At 43.6% G+C, this 18,895-nt stretch overlaps 1 protein-coding gene and 1 long non-coding RNA gene across 2 annotated transcripts; both read right to left on the reverse strand.

The window, feature by feature from the left end:
- Nucleotides 1-5,184: 5,184 nt before the first annotated feature.
- LOC116359742 (uncharacterized) lies at nt 5,185-6,484 on the reverse strand. Its single transcript, XR_004206750.1, has 2 exons — nt 6,090-6,484; nt 5,185-5,728 (listed from the first exon to the last, which is right to left on the reverse strand). It is a non-coding gene; the product is annotated as an uncharacterized LOC116359742 (long non-coding RNA).
- Nucleotides 6,485-7,531: 1,047 nt separating this feature from the next.
- On the reverse strand, nt 7,532-10,382 carry LOC116359736 (homeobox protein HMX3). The gene is made up of 2 exons (XM_031813140.1): nt 9,494-10,382; nt 7,532-8,870 (listed from the first exon to the last, which is right to left on the reverse strand). The coding sequence occupies exons 1-2, from the start codon at nt 9,807-9,809 to the stop codon at nt 8,257-8,259; spliced, it is 930 nt and encodes a 309-aa protein (XP_031669000.1). The 5' UTR covers nt 9,810-10,382; the 3' UTR covers nt 7,532-8,256.
- Nucleotides 10,383-18,895: the final 8,513 nt, after the last annotated feature.

Below are 18,895 nucleotides of genomic sequence, written 5' to 3' on the forward strand. Positions count from 1 at the left end.
GAGAGACAACACAACACTACATAAAGAGAGACAACGCAACACTACATAAAGAGAGACAACACAACACTACATAAAGAGAGACAACACTACATAAAGAGAGACAACGCAACACTACATAAAGAGAGACCTAGGACAACACAACACTACATAAAGAGAGACCTAGGACAACACAACACTACATAAAGAGAGACCTAGGACAACACAACACTACATAGAGACCTAGGACAACACAACACTACATAAAGAGAGACCTAGGACAACACAACACTACATAAAGAGAGACCTAAGACAACACAACACTACATAAAGAGAGACCTAAGACAACACAACACTACATAAAGAGAGACCTAAGACAACACAACACTACATAAAGAGAGACCTAGGACAACACAACACTACATAAAGAGAGACCTAGGACAACACAACACTACATAAAGAGAGACAACACAACACTACATAAAGAGAGACAACACTACATAAAGAGAGACAACACAACACTACATAAAGAGAGACAACGCAACACTACATAAAGAGAGACAACGCAACACTACATAAAGAGAGACAACACAACACTACATAAAGAGAGACAACACAACACTACATAAAGAGAGACAACGCAACACTACATAAAGAGAGACAACACTACATAAAGAGAGACAACACAACACTACATAAAGAGAGACAACACTACATAAGAGACAACGCAACACTACATAAAGAGAGACAACACAACACTACATAAAGAGAGACAACACAACACTACATAAAGAGAGACAACACTACATAAAGAGAGACAACACAACACTACATAAAGAGAGACAACGCAACACTACATAAAGAGAGACAACACTACATAAAGAGAGACAACACAACACTACATAAAGAGAGACAACACTACATAAAGAGAGACAACACAACACTACATAAAGAGAGACAACACAACACTACATAAAGAGAGACAACACAACACTACATAAAGAGAGACAACACAACACTACATAAAGAGAGACAACACAACACTACATAAAGAGAGACAACACAACACTACATAAAGAGAGACAACACTACATAAAGAGAGACAACACAACACTACATAAAGAGAGACAACACAACACTACATAAAGAGAGACAACACAACACTACATAAAGAGAGACAACACTACATAAAGAGAGACAACACAACACTACATAAAGAGAGACAACGCAACACTACATAAAGAGAGACAACACAACACTACATAAAGAGAGACAACGCAACACTACATAAAGAGAGACCTAGGACAACACAACACTACATAAAGAGAGACCTAGGACAACACAACACTACATAAAGAGAGACCTAGGACAACACAACACTACATAGAGACCTAGGACAACACAACACTACATAAAGAGAGACCTAGGACAACACAACACTACATAAAGAGAGACCTAAGACAACACAACACTACATAAAGAGAGACCTAAGACAACACAACACTACATAAAGAGAGACCTAAGACAACACAACACTACATAAAGAGAGACCTAGGACAACACAACACTACATAAAGAGAGACCTAGGACAACACAACACTACATAAAGAGAGACAACACAACACTACATAAAGAGAGACAACACTACATAAAGAGAGACAACACAACACTACATAAAGAGAGACAACGCAACACTACATAAAGAGAGACAACGCAACACTACATAAAGAGAGACAACACAACACTACATAAAGAGAGACAACACAACACTACATAAAGAGAGACAACGCAACACTACATAAAGAGAGACAACACTACATAAAGAGAGACAACACAACACTACATAAAGAGAGACAACACTACATAAGAGACAACGCAACACTACATAAAGAGAGACAACACAACACTACATAAAGAGAGACAACACAACACTACATAAAGAGAGACAACACAACACTACATAAAGAGAGACAACACTACATAAAGAGAGACAACACTACATAAAGAGAGACAACGCAACACTACATAAAGAGAGACAACACAACACTACATAAAGAGAGACAACGCAACATTACATAAAGAGAGACAACACAACACTACATAAAGAGAGACAACACAACACTACATAAAGAGAGAACGCAACACTACATAAAGAGAGACAACACTACATAAAGAGAGACAACACAACACTACATAAAGAGAGACCTAGGACAACACAACACTACATAAAGAGAGACCTAGGACAACACAACACTACATAAAGAGAGACCTAAGACAACACAACACTACATAAAGAGAGACCTAGGACAACACAACACTACATAAAGAGAGACCTAGGACAACACAACACTACATAAAGAGAGACCTAAGACAACACAACACTACATAAAGAGAGGACCTAGGACAACACAACACTACATAAAGAGAGACCTAGGACAACACAACACTACATAAAGAGAGACCTAGGACAACACAACACTACATAAAGAGAGACCTAGGACAACACAACACTACGTAAAGAGAGACAACACAACACTACATAAAGAGAGACAACACAACACTACATAAAGAGAGACAACGCAACACTACATAAAGAGAGACCTAGGACAACACAACACTACATAAAGAGAGACCTAGGACAACACAACACTACATAAAGAGAGACCTAGGACAACACAACACTACATTAAGAGAGACCTAGGACAACACAACACTACATAAAGAGAGACCTAGGACAACACAACACTACATAAAGAGAGACCTAGGACAACACAACACTACATAAAGAGAGACAACACAACACTACATAAAGAGAGACCTAGGACAACACAACACTACATAAAGAGAGACCTAGGACAACACAACACTACATAAAGAGAGACAACACTACATAAAGAGAGACAACACAACACTACATAAAGAGAGACCTAGGACAACACAACACTACATAAAGAGAGACCTAGGACAACACAACACTACATAAAGAGAGACCTAAGACAACACAACACTACATAAAGAGAGACCTAGGACAACACAACACTACTTAAAGAGAGACCTAGGACAACACAACACTACATTAAGAGAGACCTAAGACAACACAACACTACATAAAGAGAGACCTAAGACAACACAACACTACTTAAAGAGAGACCTAGGACAACACAACACTACATTAAGAGAGACCTAAGACAACAATATAGCATGGCAGCAACACATGACAATATAGCATGGCAGCAACACATGACAATAGAGCATGGCAGCAACACATAACAGCATGGTAGCAACACATGACACCACATCATGGCAGCAACACATGACAACAGCATGGCAGCAACACATGACAACAGCATGGCAGCAACACATGACAACAGCATGGTAGCAACACATGACACCACAGCATGGTAGCAACACATGACACCACAGCATGGTAGCAACACAACATGGTAGAGGCACAAAACAGGGTACAAACATTATTGGGCACAGACAACAGCACAAAGGGCAAGAAGGTAGAGACAACAATACATCCCACAAAGCAGCCACAACTGTCAGTAAGAGTGTCCATGATTGAGTCTTTGAAAGAAGAGATGGAGATAAAACTGTCCAGTTTGAGTGTTTGTTGCAGCTAGTTCCAGTCGCGAGCTGCAGCGAACTGAAAAGAGGAGCGACCCAGGGATGTGTGTGCTTTGGTGACCTTTAACAGAATGACTGGCAGAACGGGTGTTAACAAGCTACCTTTCAGGGGATAAACTAGATGGCTATATCCTAATATTGTTTGATTTGCTTTCCATCTATATTGGTAATGACAGGAGTCCGACAACTTTACCAGGACGAGGACCTGCCGATGTTAAGCTTTTTCCAAAGGCCTAATCTCTGATGAAGAAAGTTAAATGATGTTGTTTGCTCGCTACATATCAAATGGATAGGTGCCTTCACCTATCTTAAATGACACGATCATTGATGTTTACTGATCACGAAAAGCATGACGTTACTTGTTGTATGATAGCGCTAAATGTTTTTGTATGGAATAATCGGGAGGTGTGCAGTTCTGACTATCCTCAATAGGTGATGATATTAAAACCAAATAGTTATAACATGTATTTCACAATCCCTTGAAAATGGCACGTAGTTGTCAATGATTTTACCGGAGCTGGGGGGGCCCCTTGCCCGCCAACAGCCAAATCGAACGTATTGTGACGTTTTATTTAAAACGAAATATATGCGCATTTTCTCACCAGAGATGTGTTTCCATCAAACTGACATTTTGCCTGAGGATATGTAATGTAAAGGAGCATCAAGCTAATCACCTTGCACATTCACCATCCTGTGAAGTTCATCATCATTTATTTAATCTGCAGCCTCATAAACTGCATGCTTTCCTGAGTCAAAATGGGAGGACCACACTGCATATTGCGTGACTCCCAAGTTCACATCGATATAATGTTTATTATATCAATATTTGCGCATAAAGGCTTTTCCACCGCTATTTCTCATCATAATTAATTTTACCGACACAAAAAGATCCCACCATGTCGAATGAACACGTTTTTCTGTCTGCATTTATACAAATGTACCGGCATTTAATGTTTGCATCAGCCAGTTCGTGACATTTTTCGTGCGTCAGGTAAATCATTCAGCATGAAATGGTCCACACACACATTTTCAATGTTACATTTTCTCACGTTTGCGACCTTTGTTATTCAATTTGTAACTCATAAAAACTGTATTGTTTCCTGATAGGACGGGACTGAATCACGTGACCTACCGGTACAGCCTTATTTTAGGAAGATAGGTTCTGGATAGAACCATAAAGGGATATATGCTTGCTTCATATATGGCACCGCTTAAGGTTCTATATATAACCGAAATTGGTTACAGAACCCTGTATGGAATCCCATTAAGAACACTATATGGAACCCAAGGGTTCTCTATATAGAACCAATGTTGGTTAAGTGAAGAAGAACCCCTGCGGGGGTGCCATACAGTATGTGATGCAAACAATATAACCCTTTTTTGTTTCGATCCAGAACGTTTTTTTTCTAAGAATCTAGAGAGGAAAATACACTGGGAGGCAGTGGACGGATATGTAGATATTGTTTTGTAAGGTTATTTATGATTCGGTGTGTTGTAATAAAATAGGCCTATGGCACAGCCTAATAATGGCAATGTAAATAGTTTGTAATTTAATAAATTAGACTACAAAAGGCAATCTGGCAATCATTCTATTCAATTTTATTATAAAAATTGTACAAAGGTAAAGCTTGCATGTTGCTCCCGGGATAACATAGAGGTGTAGGGAAAGTCATTGATCCAGGGACAGGAATCCGTAGCCGGAAATTCTCTTTGAAGAAGAACGGCATCCCAACCAGAGTTTGTGCGGATGATGCGTGAGCCATGTTCACCGCTTCTATCTCCGCAGAAAGCAGACGTTTCCACTTGTTCCTCCGATTCTGGAACCAAGTTTTCACCTGTATCTCTGTCAACTGGAGACTTGATGCGAGACTAGCTCGTTCTGTACTGCTAAGGTAACGTTTCATGTCAAACGTCGATTCTAGTTGGTAAACCTGACTCCGCGAGAATACGGTCCGAGACTTCTTTCTGGACGAGTTGGATGTTTCGTCGTCGTCAATATGACCCTTTTCTGAAATAGCAGGTGATGTTTGGTTGTAGTATCTCTGGTCACCTTCTTTATAATCATGAAAAAGTTGATGTCTCTTCACCATCTCTTGCCCCAGAATTAGTCTGTTTTTGTCACCTAAAATAGTGCAAGCACGGTAATCAATCCAAATGTTTATTTTTAAAAAGACGTGGCTATCTTGTTATTGTGTTAAAAACACAGCATCATTTAAAATCAATCAAGTCACTTTTTTATTCTTCCATCAAGCAGTTTAGAATAATACTTTTTATCAGTAGCCGAAAAATCTCGAATTAGACTGCTAATAAACAAAGACATAAAACAATAGCTGTAGTCTGTCATTCTTTATCATCATATCTTACATCGTTCAATAGTAATAATAATAGTTATAGGTTTAATATAATGTGTAATTGTTATCAGAATAACAATCAAGTAGGCTACCCAAAAAACAAAACACAATTTATAAAGCATTTTCACTTACTTAGATAAGAAAGTGTGAGATCGTTGAAGTCATTGCGTGGTTTCTTTCCTCCGGGTAAAGGGTAGAAGTCTGTAGAATCCTCCCCACCGCTGAATCCTTCTGAAGACACCGAGCGCATGCGTTGTCTCTGCAGCAGCCCCGCGTCGGAACTAGAATTACAACTGTCCTTGTGCGCGTCCTCGGACACAGTTCCAAGAATTGACTGAATAGTAAAATTGGAAACTGAGGTAAATGATACTTTACTGCCACTGTCTTCAGATTTCTTCATTCTGATAAACATTTAGAAGCTTTAACTTCAGGCAATAAATGTGGAACCCGTTGGATATTTTTTCAGACGCGGGTTTGTTCTCCTTCTGCAGAGTTATGTCTGAATTCCCCGAGTACCATCACTCCCATACAACGTTCAGTTACTTTGTTGGCGCGTAGGTAGGATTCTCATGGACCAATCACAAGCTGGGAAGAGACCCGGTCATTTTAAACCGTGCTGGAGAGAGACACACGCACCAAAGCGCTCCCCAACCCAACTCAGTCTGCAACAAATGAATGCTATGCACACCTGACGTTTACCCAAAGTTCCAGTCAATATTTGAATATTACAAATGAAAATGCCCTTCATGATCAAATGTTGTAGACATATAGCTCTATTTTGAATTTCCACTATTCCGTGCTGTATTATAGCCACTAATTGGAGATTAATTATTGTTTGTTACAAATTAGTGAGCTGATTTCGTTGTACTTATTCCTTACAGAGATGTGAAACCAAGCCTTAATCCTCTCAGACGGATTCGGAAAAGCCAATGTGCGCCTAGTTTCTGTCTGAAAATTGGCCTTTGGCGATTTCACCATTCTGTTCTTGAAAATACCAGAATAAATGAAATGGAATTTATTTTGTGAAGACATCTCTTAATCTTTAGTCCCATCTATATATAGCCTATGGGCCAAATTCAAGAAATTATTGAAATATGTGTTTTGATATCAGGAATGTTGACATCATTTATTGTTTTGTCCAGAGTCATATCCCACTGAGCACACTGGCTGAATCAACGTTGTTTCCACGCCATTTCAACGAAATTAAGTTGAACCAACGAAGAATGTGTGTGCCCAGTAGGATATCTCTGGGATGAGTTATCCACTGACAATAGAGAAATATAATTAGCTAAAAATGTATTATATTATATTATTTCATTAATTAAATGCGTGCTATGCTTTTGTTGTCTATAAGTTAAAGCCTTGTCTTGATGAATTCCAAATCCCTTAAAAGAAATGACACATAAACTGTTTCCCCAAAGGAGCGCTATGTTTAACTCTAAAATGGAATCTAATGCAAGGACATACTGTATTTGATACGAAACATACATCCAACGTATAAGTCCCACGTTTTATTAGAGGTATATATGAAAACATGTATGTATGTTTCTAAATACACTCGGTGTAGTCGGGAACGTATTTCACGATTTATTCAGCAATGTAACAAATAAAAAATCTCCATGTTTTGGCCATTTGGTGAAACTCTTATGACGGATTTTTTTTTAATTACAAGTCTGCGATAACATTGTGAGACCTATAGCCTATGTTTCCATACTTAAGAACGTATGATTTGTCCTCACTGTCTTGCGCTATAAAACGATATAGGTCAAAGTAGTAGTTATTTTTCAGCTGTGAGCCATTATACCGTGTACGTGAAGCGAACAGTAGAACTACAGAACTATTACACATAAACGGCTATACATGATGAAATATTAACTTTACTTAGGATTTGTTTTAATCGCACACAAAACATCGATGTAATTCATTGTCAAATGTCGTAGGCTACATGGAGACACAGACCTATACGTTTCCACCCTGTTTAAAAACATATATATTAAACCGATCAGTTAAATCAAAGCAATATCAATACCAAATGTTCAGATTACTTTGGACGCACAACAATTTAATATGAAATTATTTGATTAGGAGGAAATATTTCAGTTTTGGACACGGGAATACAAATAATTATAATAATAATTATAATAAATACAACATTTGTCATAATAGACCTGTACAATATACAAAGCCTTTTAACCAACACCAACTATTATCATAGATTAAAAATAAATAAAAATAGGCCTAATAATGTTTGTAATACATAAATTACAATACAGAAATATCAACACAATAAATGAGTCTCTCAAACTGGTCTCAGCAGCGGCACGGATGTGACTAGTGGATGTGAATAGTACATTTGATGAGGGAATGTTAGTAGGGACTGACTGACTGACACGTTCCCAGCGCTGCCAGTTTCTGAGCCGCTGTTCTCGTGGTACAATATGGGAACGCGGACTATCCTCTGGGCCGCGGCGTGGCTCAGATTGGCCGCTTCGAGTTCCGCGGCCAACTGTCGTTTCCACTTGTTCCTTCTGTTCTGGAACCAGATTTTCACCTGGGTCTCTGTGAGGTGTAGGGATGCCGCCAGGCCTGCCCGTTCCGAGCTACTGAGGTACCGTTTCATATCGAACGTTGACTCCAACCGAAATACCTGACTCCTTGAAAAGACTGTCCGCGTTTTCTTTTTCCGACACGTTTTTTTATCCGTGTTCTCGTCTTTAATTTTCCTCCAGTCATCCACCAACTCTACTTCCTTCTTTGGTTCATCCCCATCACTCTCCTCCAGAACGACATCATCAGTACTTTTGTTTTTGTCGTCATCTTGGTCGTCTTGGTCGGGTGATTTTCGCAGCAGCTCCGGTGTGTCTCGGTCCCCGCCTGTTGATGATGTGTCTCTCACGACGGCCTTCTCAAACCCTAAACGAAATAAACGACAATGTTTACCATTTATTCAAAACATTAATGCAACCATAAAATAAACATAAATTACTTTTTTTTAAACCACTATAGTTAACAATTTGATTATACTCATCCAAGTACATTTTCTTAAAAGGACCCGAATCGCCCGGTGAGTCAAATTGAGGCAGTAGGCCTAATTGTTGTGGGACATTTTGCAATATTGGACTGAAGATTCATGACAATAAGAAGGTTACTTTAGACATAGTTCACCTATACATCCATGTGTAACTCTGTGTTGTTGTATCTGTCGAACTGCTTTGCTTTATCTTGGCCAGGTCGCAGTTGCAAATGAGAACTTGTTCTCAACTAGCCTACCTGGTTAAATAAAGATCAAATATATATATATATATATATATATATATATATATATATATATATATATATTTTAAACATTTACTAATCATTAGTCTGACTATTATTCCAACTGAGGAGTATTGCGAATAGCAAGTATTATAGCAGCATAATTGATTTAAAAATATGTTGTAGTCTTATTTAATCCGTTATAACCAAAACAGTATTTGAGGTATTCTAATGAGCTAAATGTATAATCAGAACATATTGAATGTATGGTAGTAATCTACCTCCGGTCCTGTAGAGATGGTGTCCCGATGTGCCAAGCGCGTAGGGATACCACCACGCCGACGGTCGTTCCAAATAGTGCGCCGATAATCCAAATCTCTGGGCTGGGATGTCAAAACTAGGAAAAGTTAAATCACCGATCCGGGAGAGAGAGAAACCTCCTTCCAATAGTCCTTTGGTGGTGGCAAGCAGCGTCTTCGGCTTGGAAGGTTTACTGTCGAAGTTGAGCAGGTTCTTGATAGAGAAAGGTGAGTCTTTAGCGGGCGGACGGGTCTCCTGTGCCGTCTCTGCCTTCGCTTGTGAATGTTTATTGTCCATTTGAATGACTCACAGCAAACAAACGTCAAGAGAAACAGTTGAATATATTGTTGCTTTATTCCGGTTACCCAAACGTGGTGTTTCAGTAAAACATAGGCCTATTTTTGTTAATGCTTTGAGAATAAAGAAAAAAATATATTTTTTAAAAAGTGCGAAAATGTATGTACTCACTTCTGTAAATCACTCTGGATAAGAGCATCTGCTAAATGACTCGAATTTAAATGTAAAATGTAGCATAAATCTTGAGGCAGGTCTGTCCTGGAATGATCGCAGCAATGATAAATGGCACAATGATCAATGCGTCAGACTTGCACCGCATTCTACTAACGATTACATAAAACTGTTAAATGCGCGCAGTCCTGGGCGATTGGGCATGTAGGCTACAATGGCAAATTGGATTTGAGATGAAACTGGAGAGGAGTGGAAGGGAGGGGACAGGAGGACAAGAATAGGTAGGGTAGGCCTACGGGGGAGAAGAGAAGTGCAGAGGAAGGGAGGGAGGGGACAGGAGCAGGGTAGTAGGTAGGGTCGGCCTGCTAGGCGGGATCCTTGGGACATCCCCCATTGATATTTAAAACGGTTAGGGTTGGGTTTAAGTATAGGGTTTAGGATTGGGTTTAAGTATAGGGTTGAGGGTAGGAACGTCCCAAGGATCTATTTTTGCACTGACCGACAAGTCCACCCAGACTGTGTGATCCCCCCGTTCCAAGCTGAATGGGATGGGCGTGTTTTCGGCCATGAAGTCCAATTAGAAAGCACAATGGAAGTAGATGGGTAATGCACTCAATGTTACTAACAATTACTTACTGTCAAACAGGCATTTAATAAGTAAACACATGTCCTAATTGGTTGTAATGACATGTCTACTCATTAGCAGTGCATGTACAACATGAATAGGGTGAAACTGTTAAGTCATTGTTGATGGGTGAATAGGTGGCTGTTTACTAGATGCTGACAGTTAATTAAACACTAAATGGGGGGGCTGTTTTACTAGATGCTGACAGTTAATTAAACACTAAATGGGGGCTTTTACCTGCATTATCACCTGTTGGTGCCACATGCTGTCTGAATGATAACAATGAGGTGCACATTTTTATATTCCAGCCCAAAAATAAACGTGTTTAATTTATCTTTCAAGTCAAATATAAATGATTTATATCAGATATGGAAATACATTTATGAACCAGTGATTTGTTTAGTGAGTTTTATCCCACTTTAATGAAGCCAAACGTCTGGTATGAACAAACATACTAAAATACATGTGGTTGCTACGTCATCCAACAACAGAAGTTTCACTCAGAATATAATCTGATTTGCAGAGAGGAAGTCCTGTAGGCAATCATTAGCCCAATCATTAGCCCATCATTAGCCCATCATTAGCCCAATCATTAGCCCATCATTAGCCCATCATTAGCCCAATCATTAGCCCAATCATTAGCCCCATCATTAGCCCCATCATTAGCCCCATCATTAGCCCCATCATTAGCCCCATCATTAGCCCCACCATTAGCCCATCATTAGCCCAATCATTAGCCCAATCATTAGCCCATCATTAGCCCAATCATTAGCCCAATCATTAGCCCATCATTAGCCCAATCATTAGCCCAATCATTAGCCCATCATTAGCCCATCATTAGCCCAATCATTAGCCCATCATTAGCCCATCATTAGGCAACACTCTGCCCTGTGAACCATGTGTCAGGGGGAGGACAACACTCTTCCCTGTCAGGGGGAGGACAACACTCTTCCCTGTCAGGGGGAGGACAACACTCTGCCCTGTCAGGGGGAGGACAACACTCTGCCCTGTCAGGGGGAGGACAACACTCTGCCCTGTCAGGGGGAGGACAACACTCTGCCCTGTCAGGGGGAGGACAACACTCTGCCCTGTCAGGGGGAGGACAACACTCTGCCCTGTCAGGGGGAGGACAACACTCTGCCCTGTCAGGGGGAGGACAACACTCTGCCCTGTCAGGGGGAGGACAACACTCTGCCCTGTCAGGGGGAGGACAACACTCTGCCCTGTCAGGGGGAGGACAACACTCTGCCCTGTCAGGGGGAGGACAACACTCTGCCCTGTCAGGGGGAGGACAACACTCTGCCCTGTCAGGGGGAGGACAACACTCTGCCCTGTCAGGGGGAGGACAACACTCTGCCCTGTCAGGGGGAGGACAACACTCTGCCCTGTCAGGGGGAGGACAACACTCTGCCCTGTCAGGGGGAGGACAACACTCTGCCCTGTCAGGGGGAGGACAACACTCTGCCCTGTCAGGGGGAGGACAACACTCTGCCCTGTCAGGGGGAGGACAACACTCTGCCCTGTCAGGGGGGGACAACACTCTGCCCTGTCAGGGGGAGGACAACACTCTGCCCTGTCAGGGGGAGGACAACACTCTGCCCTGTCAGGGGGGGGACAACACTCTGCCCTGTCAGGGGGGGGACAACACTCTGCCCTGTCAGGGGGGGGACAACACTCTGCCCTGTCAGGGGGAGGACAACACTCTGCCCTGTCAGGGGGGGGACAACACTCTGCCCTGTCAGGGGGGGACAACACTCTGCCCTGTCAGGGGGGGGACAACACTCTGCCCTGTCAGGGGAGGGACAACACTCTGCCCTGTCAGGGGGAGGGACAACACTCTGCCCTGTCAGGGGGAGGGACAACACTCTGCCCTGTCAGGGGGAGGGACAACACTCTGCCCTGTCAGGGGGAGGGACAACACTCTGCCCTGTCAGGGGGAGGGACAACACTCTGCCCTGTCAGGGGGAGGACAACACTCTGCCCTGTCAGGGGGAGGACAACACTCTGCCCTGTCAGGGGGAGGACAACACTCTGCCCTGTCAGGGGGAGGACAACACTCTGCCCTGTCAGGGGGAGGACAACACTCTGCCCTGTCAGGGGGACAACACTCCGCCCTGTCAGGGGGGGAACAACACTCTGCCCTGTCAGGGGGGGGACAACACTCTGCCCTGTCAGGGGGGGGACAACACTCTGCCCTGTCAGGGGGGGGACAACACTCTGCCCTGTCAGGGGGACAACACTCTGCCCTGTCAGGGGGGGGACAACACTCTGCCCTGTCAGGGGGAGGACAACACTCTGCCCTGTCAGGGGGAGGACAACACTCTGCCCTGTCAGGGGGAGGACAACACTCTGCCCTGTCAGGGGGAGGACAACACTCTGCCCTGTCAGGGGGAGGACAACACTCTGCCCTGTCAGGGGGAGGACAACACTCTGCCCTGTCAGGGGGAGGACAACACTCTGCCCTGTCAGGGGGAGGACAACACTCTGCCCTGTCAGGGGGAGGACAACACTCTGCCCTGTCAGGGGGAGGACAACACTCTGCCCTGTCAGGGGGAGGACAACACTCTGCCCTGTCAGGGGGAGGACAACACTCTGCCCTGTCAGGGGGAGGACAACACTCTGCCCTGTCAGGGGGAGGACAACACTCTGCCCTGTCAGGGGGAGGACAACACTCTGCCCTGTCAGGGGGAGGACAACACTCTGCCCTGTCAGGGGGGGGACAACACTCTGCCCTGTCAGGGGGAGGACAACACTCTGCCCTGTCAGGGGGAGGACAACACTCTGCCCTGTCAGGGGGAGGACAACACTCTGCCCTGTCAGGGGGAGGACAACACTCTGCCCTGTCAGGGGGGGGACAACACTCTGCCCTGTGAACCATCTTTTTCAAACATTGAAATCTAATTGAATTCAAATCCTCATATTACATAATAGTTTATTGGTCGTGTGAGAGGACCGACATGTTAGTCACAATCATATAGCAGGAAGGAGAGGGAAGCAAGGAGAAATGGGTTTCCATGGGACACTGGTTTACAAGTGCTGATACAAGCAGGGAGATGGATAGGGGGTTGCAAGGTGAGGTACAGGAAAGGCAAGGGTTAAAGGGGGTGGAGTCAATGATGCTGTTGGAACACAGTGGGGAGGATTTGAAATTACATCTATTATAGGATTGGTGAATCATAAGCAACTTTAACTGATATAATAAGCCAAACTGTTACCATCGGGCCAATCACTGCTCCAGTGTGTTGCCATCGGGCCAATCAGCCAATCACTGCTCCAGTGTGTTACCATCGGGCCACTCACTGCTCCAATGTGTTACCATCGGGCCACTCACCGCTCCAGTGTGTTACCATCGGGCCAATCAGCCAATCACTGCTCCAGTGTGTTACCATCGGGCCAATCACAGCTCCATGTGTTACCATCGGGCCAATCACTGCTCCAGTGTGTTACCATCGGGCCAATCACAGCTCCATGTGTTACCATCGGGCCAATCACTGCTCCAGTGTGTTACTATCGGGCCACTCTCTGCTCCAGTGTGTTACTATCGGGCCACTCTCTGCTCCAGTGTGTTACTATCGGGCCACTCACTGCTCCAGTGTGTTACCATCGGGCCACTCTCTGCTCCAGTGTGTTACCATCGGGCCAATCACTGCTCCAGTGTGTTACCATCAGGCCAATCACTGGACGCTACACTCCAGGCTCCAGTGTCTGTTTTAACCAGTGACAACACATCTGGAAGAGACCGTCACGTGCTAATCTGTGAGGTCAAAAGGTCAGCCATACATCCCCTCCACCTGCACAGATGGAGGGGATGTATGGCTGACCTTTTGACCTCACAGATTAGCACGTGACGGACAACAAATTCTTCTCAGTAACTTAACATGTCCTGGGACCTGCTGATACCTGAAGGTGTGTTTAGTAGATAAATATATATTTGTTATGTTCCCAAACAAATAGTTTGGTGAGATGTTTTTAATGTGACAATATTAAGAGGATATGAACGAGTTTAAACAGCAAAAGGATTTGAACTTTGAACTTGTCCACGTAGGGGTGATTTAAAAAAAACATATACAGACATGCATGTAGACCTAAAATCAACAGAAGTGGATTTTATTGTACAACCTACACAGGATACATAATCTGTCCGTTGACCTTGAGAGGTTGGCTCCGAGTCTCAAGGACGACACTTGTTGTGAACAGCTACGTGTCTCCCCCCCCCCCCCCACGCGTAATGACAGATCTCATAGTCCTGTTAGAGAGGGAGGGGGGAGGGAGAAGAGGATGGGAAGAGCTGTTTGTTCATGGAAAATGTGATCCAGATAATAGTACTTTCATCAAAAGGCAGCAATTACATTCAGCAGGCAACAGTAACTAGGAAACCAATGGTGCTGAGAATGAAAAGAACAATATGCTAATTTCTTTTCATTAAAATAATAATATGGTAATTTCTCTCTCATTCTAATCCCCTGCCTTGTTAAGATGGGATCTCAAGGCAAATATAGGACAGACAGAACTAAAATGATACATCCCACATCCCACAGTCCTTCCTCACCACCTCTCCATAGTAAAGAGGGTTGTGAAGACAGACGGTTACTATAGCAACATTTATCCAGGAAGTGGAATGACCCCCCCCCCCCCCCCCCCCTCTTCTCTGAAGAGCCTTTATACAGTACCTTCTGGTGATACAGGAGATGCTCCCATCTCAAATTGTAGGGTTTAAAGTTGTGAAGACAGACGGTTACTATAGCAACATTTATCCAGGAAGTAAGCTGCATCTTAAAATGACATTTGTTTACACCCTTTGAAATAAATGGTAATAATGATGATTTGTAGACGTTGCTAAAATAATACAAAACAGCTTCTACTAATCAGTTTGTAGACTCAAGCTTTATAATTCAGCATCTTCACATCTCAAATAGACGAAGTGGATAATGTTTCTGACGTTCGGAGGAAGTCATTAAGAGAATATCCTCAGAGAGACTGTATATATACACACAGTAGGTTTATATATATATATATATATATATATATACAGTAGGTTTATATATACACAGTGCCTTGCGAAAGTATTCGGCCCCCTTGAACTTTGCGACCTTTTGCCACATTTCAGGCTTCAAACATAAAGATATAAAACTGTATTTTTTGTGAAGAATCAACAACAAGTGGGACACAATCATGAAATGGAACGACATTTATTGTCGGGGGCCCGAATACTTTCGCAAGCATAGGAACTGAGAAGTGGTCTGTAGTCACCACCTGCAGAACCACTCCTTTATTGGGGGTGTCTTGCTAATTGCCTATACTTTCCACCTGTTGTCGATTTCATTTGCACAACAGCATGTGAAATGTATTGTCAATCAGTGTTGCTTCCTAAGTGGACAGTTTTGATTTCACAGAAGTGTGATTGACTTGGAGTTACATTGTGTTGTTTAAGTGTTCCCTTTATTTTTTTGAGCAGTGTATATACAGTAGGTTTATATATACACAGTAGGTTTTCATCTCCATCCTCTCTGATATGACGCTGCATGGGAAGATTTGTGTCGCTCTGAGGTGGAGATTTATAATGAATTCATTAATACATTACACATACATATTTATCTTAGTTTATGGCCATTACATTAAATCGAAAACAACTATATTATCTCCCTCAACCGTTACCCGATCCCAAGTCATGTAGCTAGACAGGAGGAGACACCAAGTCATGTAGCTAGACTGGAGACACCAAGTCATGTAGCTAGACAGGAGGAGACACCAAGTCATGTAGCTAGACTGGAGACGCCAAGTCATGTAGCTAGACTGGAGACACCAAGTCATGTAGCTAGACTGGAGACGCCGCCAAGTCATGTAGCTAGACTGGAGGAGATGCCAAGTCATGTAGCTAGACAGGAGACACCAAGTCATGTAGCTAGACTGGAGACACCAAGTCATGTAGCTAGACTGGAGACACCAAGTCATGTAGCTAGACTGGAGACGCCGCCAAGTCATGTAGCTAGACTGGAGACACCAAGTCATGTAGCTAGACTGGAGAAGCCGCCAAGTCATGTAGCTAGACAGGAGGAGACACCAAGTCATGTAGCTAGACTGGAGACGCCGCTAAGTCATGTAGCTAGACAGGAGACACCCAGTCATGTAGCTGGACAGGAGGAGACACCAAGTCATGTAGCTAGACAGGAGGAGACACCAAGTCATGTAGCTAGACTGGAGACACCAAGTCATGTAGCTAGACTGGAGACACCAAGTCATGTAGCTAGACTGGAGACACCAAGTCATGTAGCTAGACTGGAGACGCCGCCAAGTCATGTAGCTAGACTGGAGACACCAAGTCATGTAGCTAGACTGGAGAAGCCGCCAAGTCATGTAGCTAGACAGGAGGAGACACCAAGTCATGTAGCTAGACTGGAGACGCCGCTAAGTCATGTAGCTAGACAGGAGACACCCAGTCATGTAGCTGGACAGGAGGAGACACCAAGTCATGTAGCTAGACAGGAGGAGACACCAAGTCATGTAGCTAGACTGGAGACGCCGCCAAGTCATGTAGCTAGACTGGAGACGCCGCCACGTCATGTAGCTAGACTGGAGACACCAAGTCATGTAGCTAGACAGGAGACACCAAGTCATGTAGCTAGACTGGAGAAGCCGCCAAGTCATGTAGCTAGACAGGAGGAGACACCAAGTCATGTAGCTAGACTGGAGACGCCGCTAAGTCATGTAGCTAGACAGGAGACACCCAGTCATGTAGCTGGACAGGAGGAGACACCAAGTCATGTAGCTAGACAGGAGGAGACACCAAGTCATGTAGCTAGACTGGAGACGCCGCCAAGTCATGTAGCTAGACTGGAGACGCCGCCACGTCATGTAGCTAGACTGGAGACACCAAGTCATGTAGCTAGACAGGAGACACCAAGTCATGTAGCTAGACTGGAGACGCCGCCAAGTCATGTAGCTAGACAGGAGACGCCGCCAAGTCATGTAGCTAGACTGGAGACACCAAGTCATGTAGCTAGACAGGAGGAGACACCAAGTCATGTATCTAGACAGGAGACATTGCCAAGTCATGTAGCTAGACTGGAGACACAAAGTCAAGTAGCTAGACAGGAGACACCAAGTCATGTAGCTAGACTGGAGACGCCGCCAAGTCATGTAGCTAGACAGGAGAGGCTGCCAAGTCATGTAGCTAGACTGGAGACACCAAGTCATGTAGCTAGACAGGAGACACCACCAAGTCATGTAGCTAGACAGGAGACACCAAGTCATGTAGCTAGACAGGAGACACCACCAAGTCATGTAGTTAGACAGGAGACACCACCAAGTCATGTAGTTAGACTGGAGACACAAAGTCAAGTAGCTAGACAGGAGACACCACCAAGTCATGTAGTTAGACTGGAGACACAAAGTCAAGTAGCTAGACAGGAGACACCAAGTCATGTAGCTAGACAGGAGACACCAAGTCATGTAGCTAGACATGAGACACCAAGTAATGTAGCTAGACAGGAGACACCAAGTCAAGTAGCTAGACAGGAGACACCAAGTCATGTAGCTAGACAGGAGACACCAAGTCATGTAGCTCGACAGGAGACACCGAGTCATGTAGCTAGACATGAGACACCAAGTCAAGTAGCTCGACAGGAGACACCAAGTCAAGTAGCTCGACAGGAGACACCAAGTCAAGTAGCTAGACAGGAGACACCAAGTCATGTAGCTAGACAGGAGACACCAAGTCAAGTAGCTCGACAGGAGACACCAAGTCAAGTAGCTCGACAGGAGACAAAGTAGCTCGACTGAATCTTACAGAATCAACTTCGTCAGTGATGAATGTTCATTTGCTCTGTCGAACAGATATAATTACTGTCAGACAGCTGATATAGGTCCACCATGTTGTGTGTGTACTAACTACGCTGTCTGGGGAGAGAACAATATCCCTTGTATTGTATGGACAAGACCGGGTCTCGTACGGAAATCTAATCAATCTTATCTATCTGACAAACTGCTCCTGAGAGAGTGAATTATTTAATGAGTTCTCTTCCGTCTGAAACCTGAGCGTAATTCAATTGCAATAAAATAACATTAGGGCTGACAAGGCTATTAGAAGTTGTTTTAATTGACTGCTCTTTGGAGGTTACGGTCTGTGGCTTTTACTGTGACAAACCTCACCTCTCAGACTCAGAAAAACAAGGAAATGTCTGCCATCTAGTGGCTGAAAAACAGACTTGCTAGGAGTTGGGCTTTGGTACTTTAGCTATAGCTAAACGAGATTTAGAAGGCTAGCATCGCAAGAATACCTTAGCTGAAATAA

This window comes from Oncorhynchus kisutch, unplaced genomic scaffold (genome assembly GCF_002021735.2).
Source record: "Oncorhynchus kisutch isolate 150728-3 unplaced genomic scaffold, Okis_V2 Okis04b-Okis11a_hom, whole genome shotgun sequence".
NCBI lineage: Eukaryota > Metazoa > Chordata > Actinopteri > Salmoniformes > Salmonidae > Oncorhynchus > Oncorhynchus kisutch.

Coding starts and splice junctions, on each gene's coding strand:
- LOC116359736 (XM_031813140.1), bottom strand. CDS start 9,809: ATGGACAATAAACATTCACAAGCGAAGGCAGAGACGGCACAGGAGACC. Junction 8,871..9,493: donor CCATCTCTACAGGACCGGAG/GTAGATTACTAC, acceptor TATTTCGTTTAG/GGTTTGAGAAGGCCGTCGTG.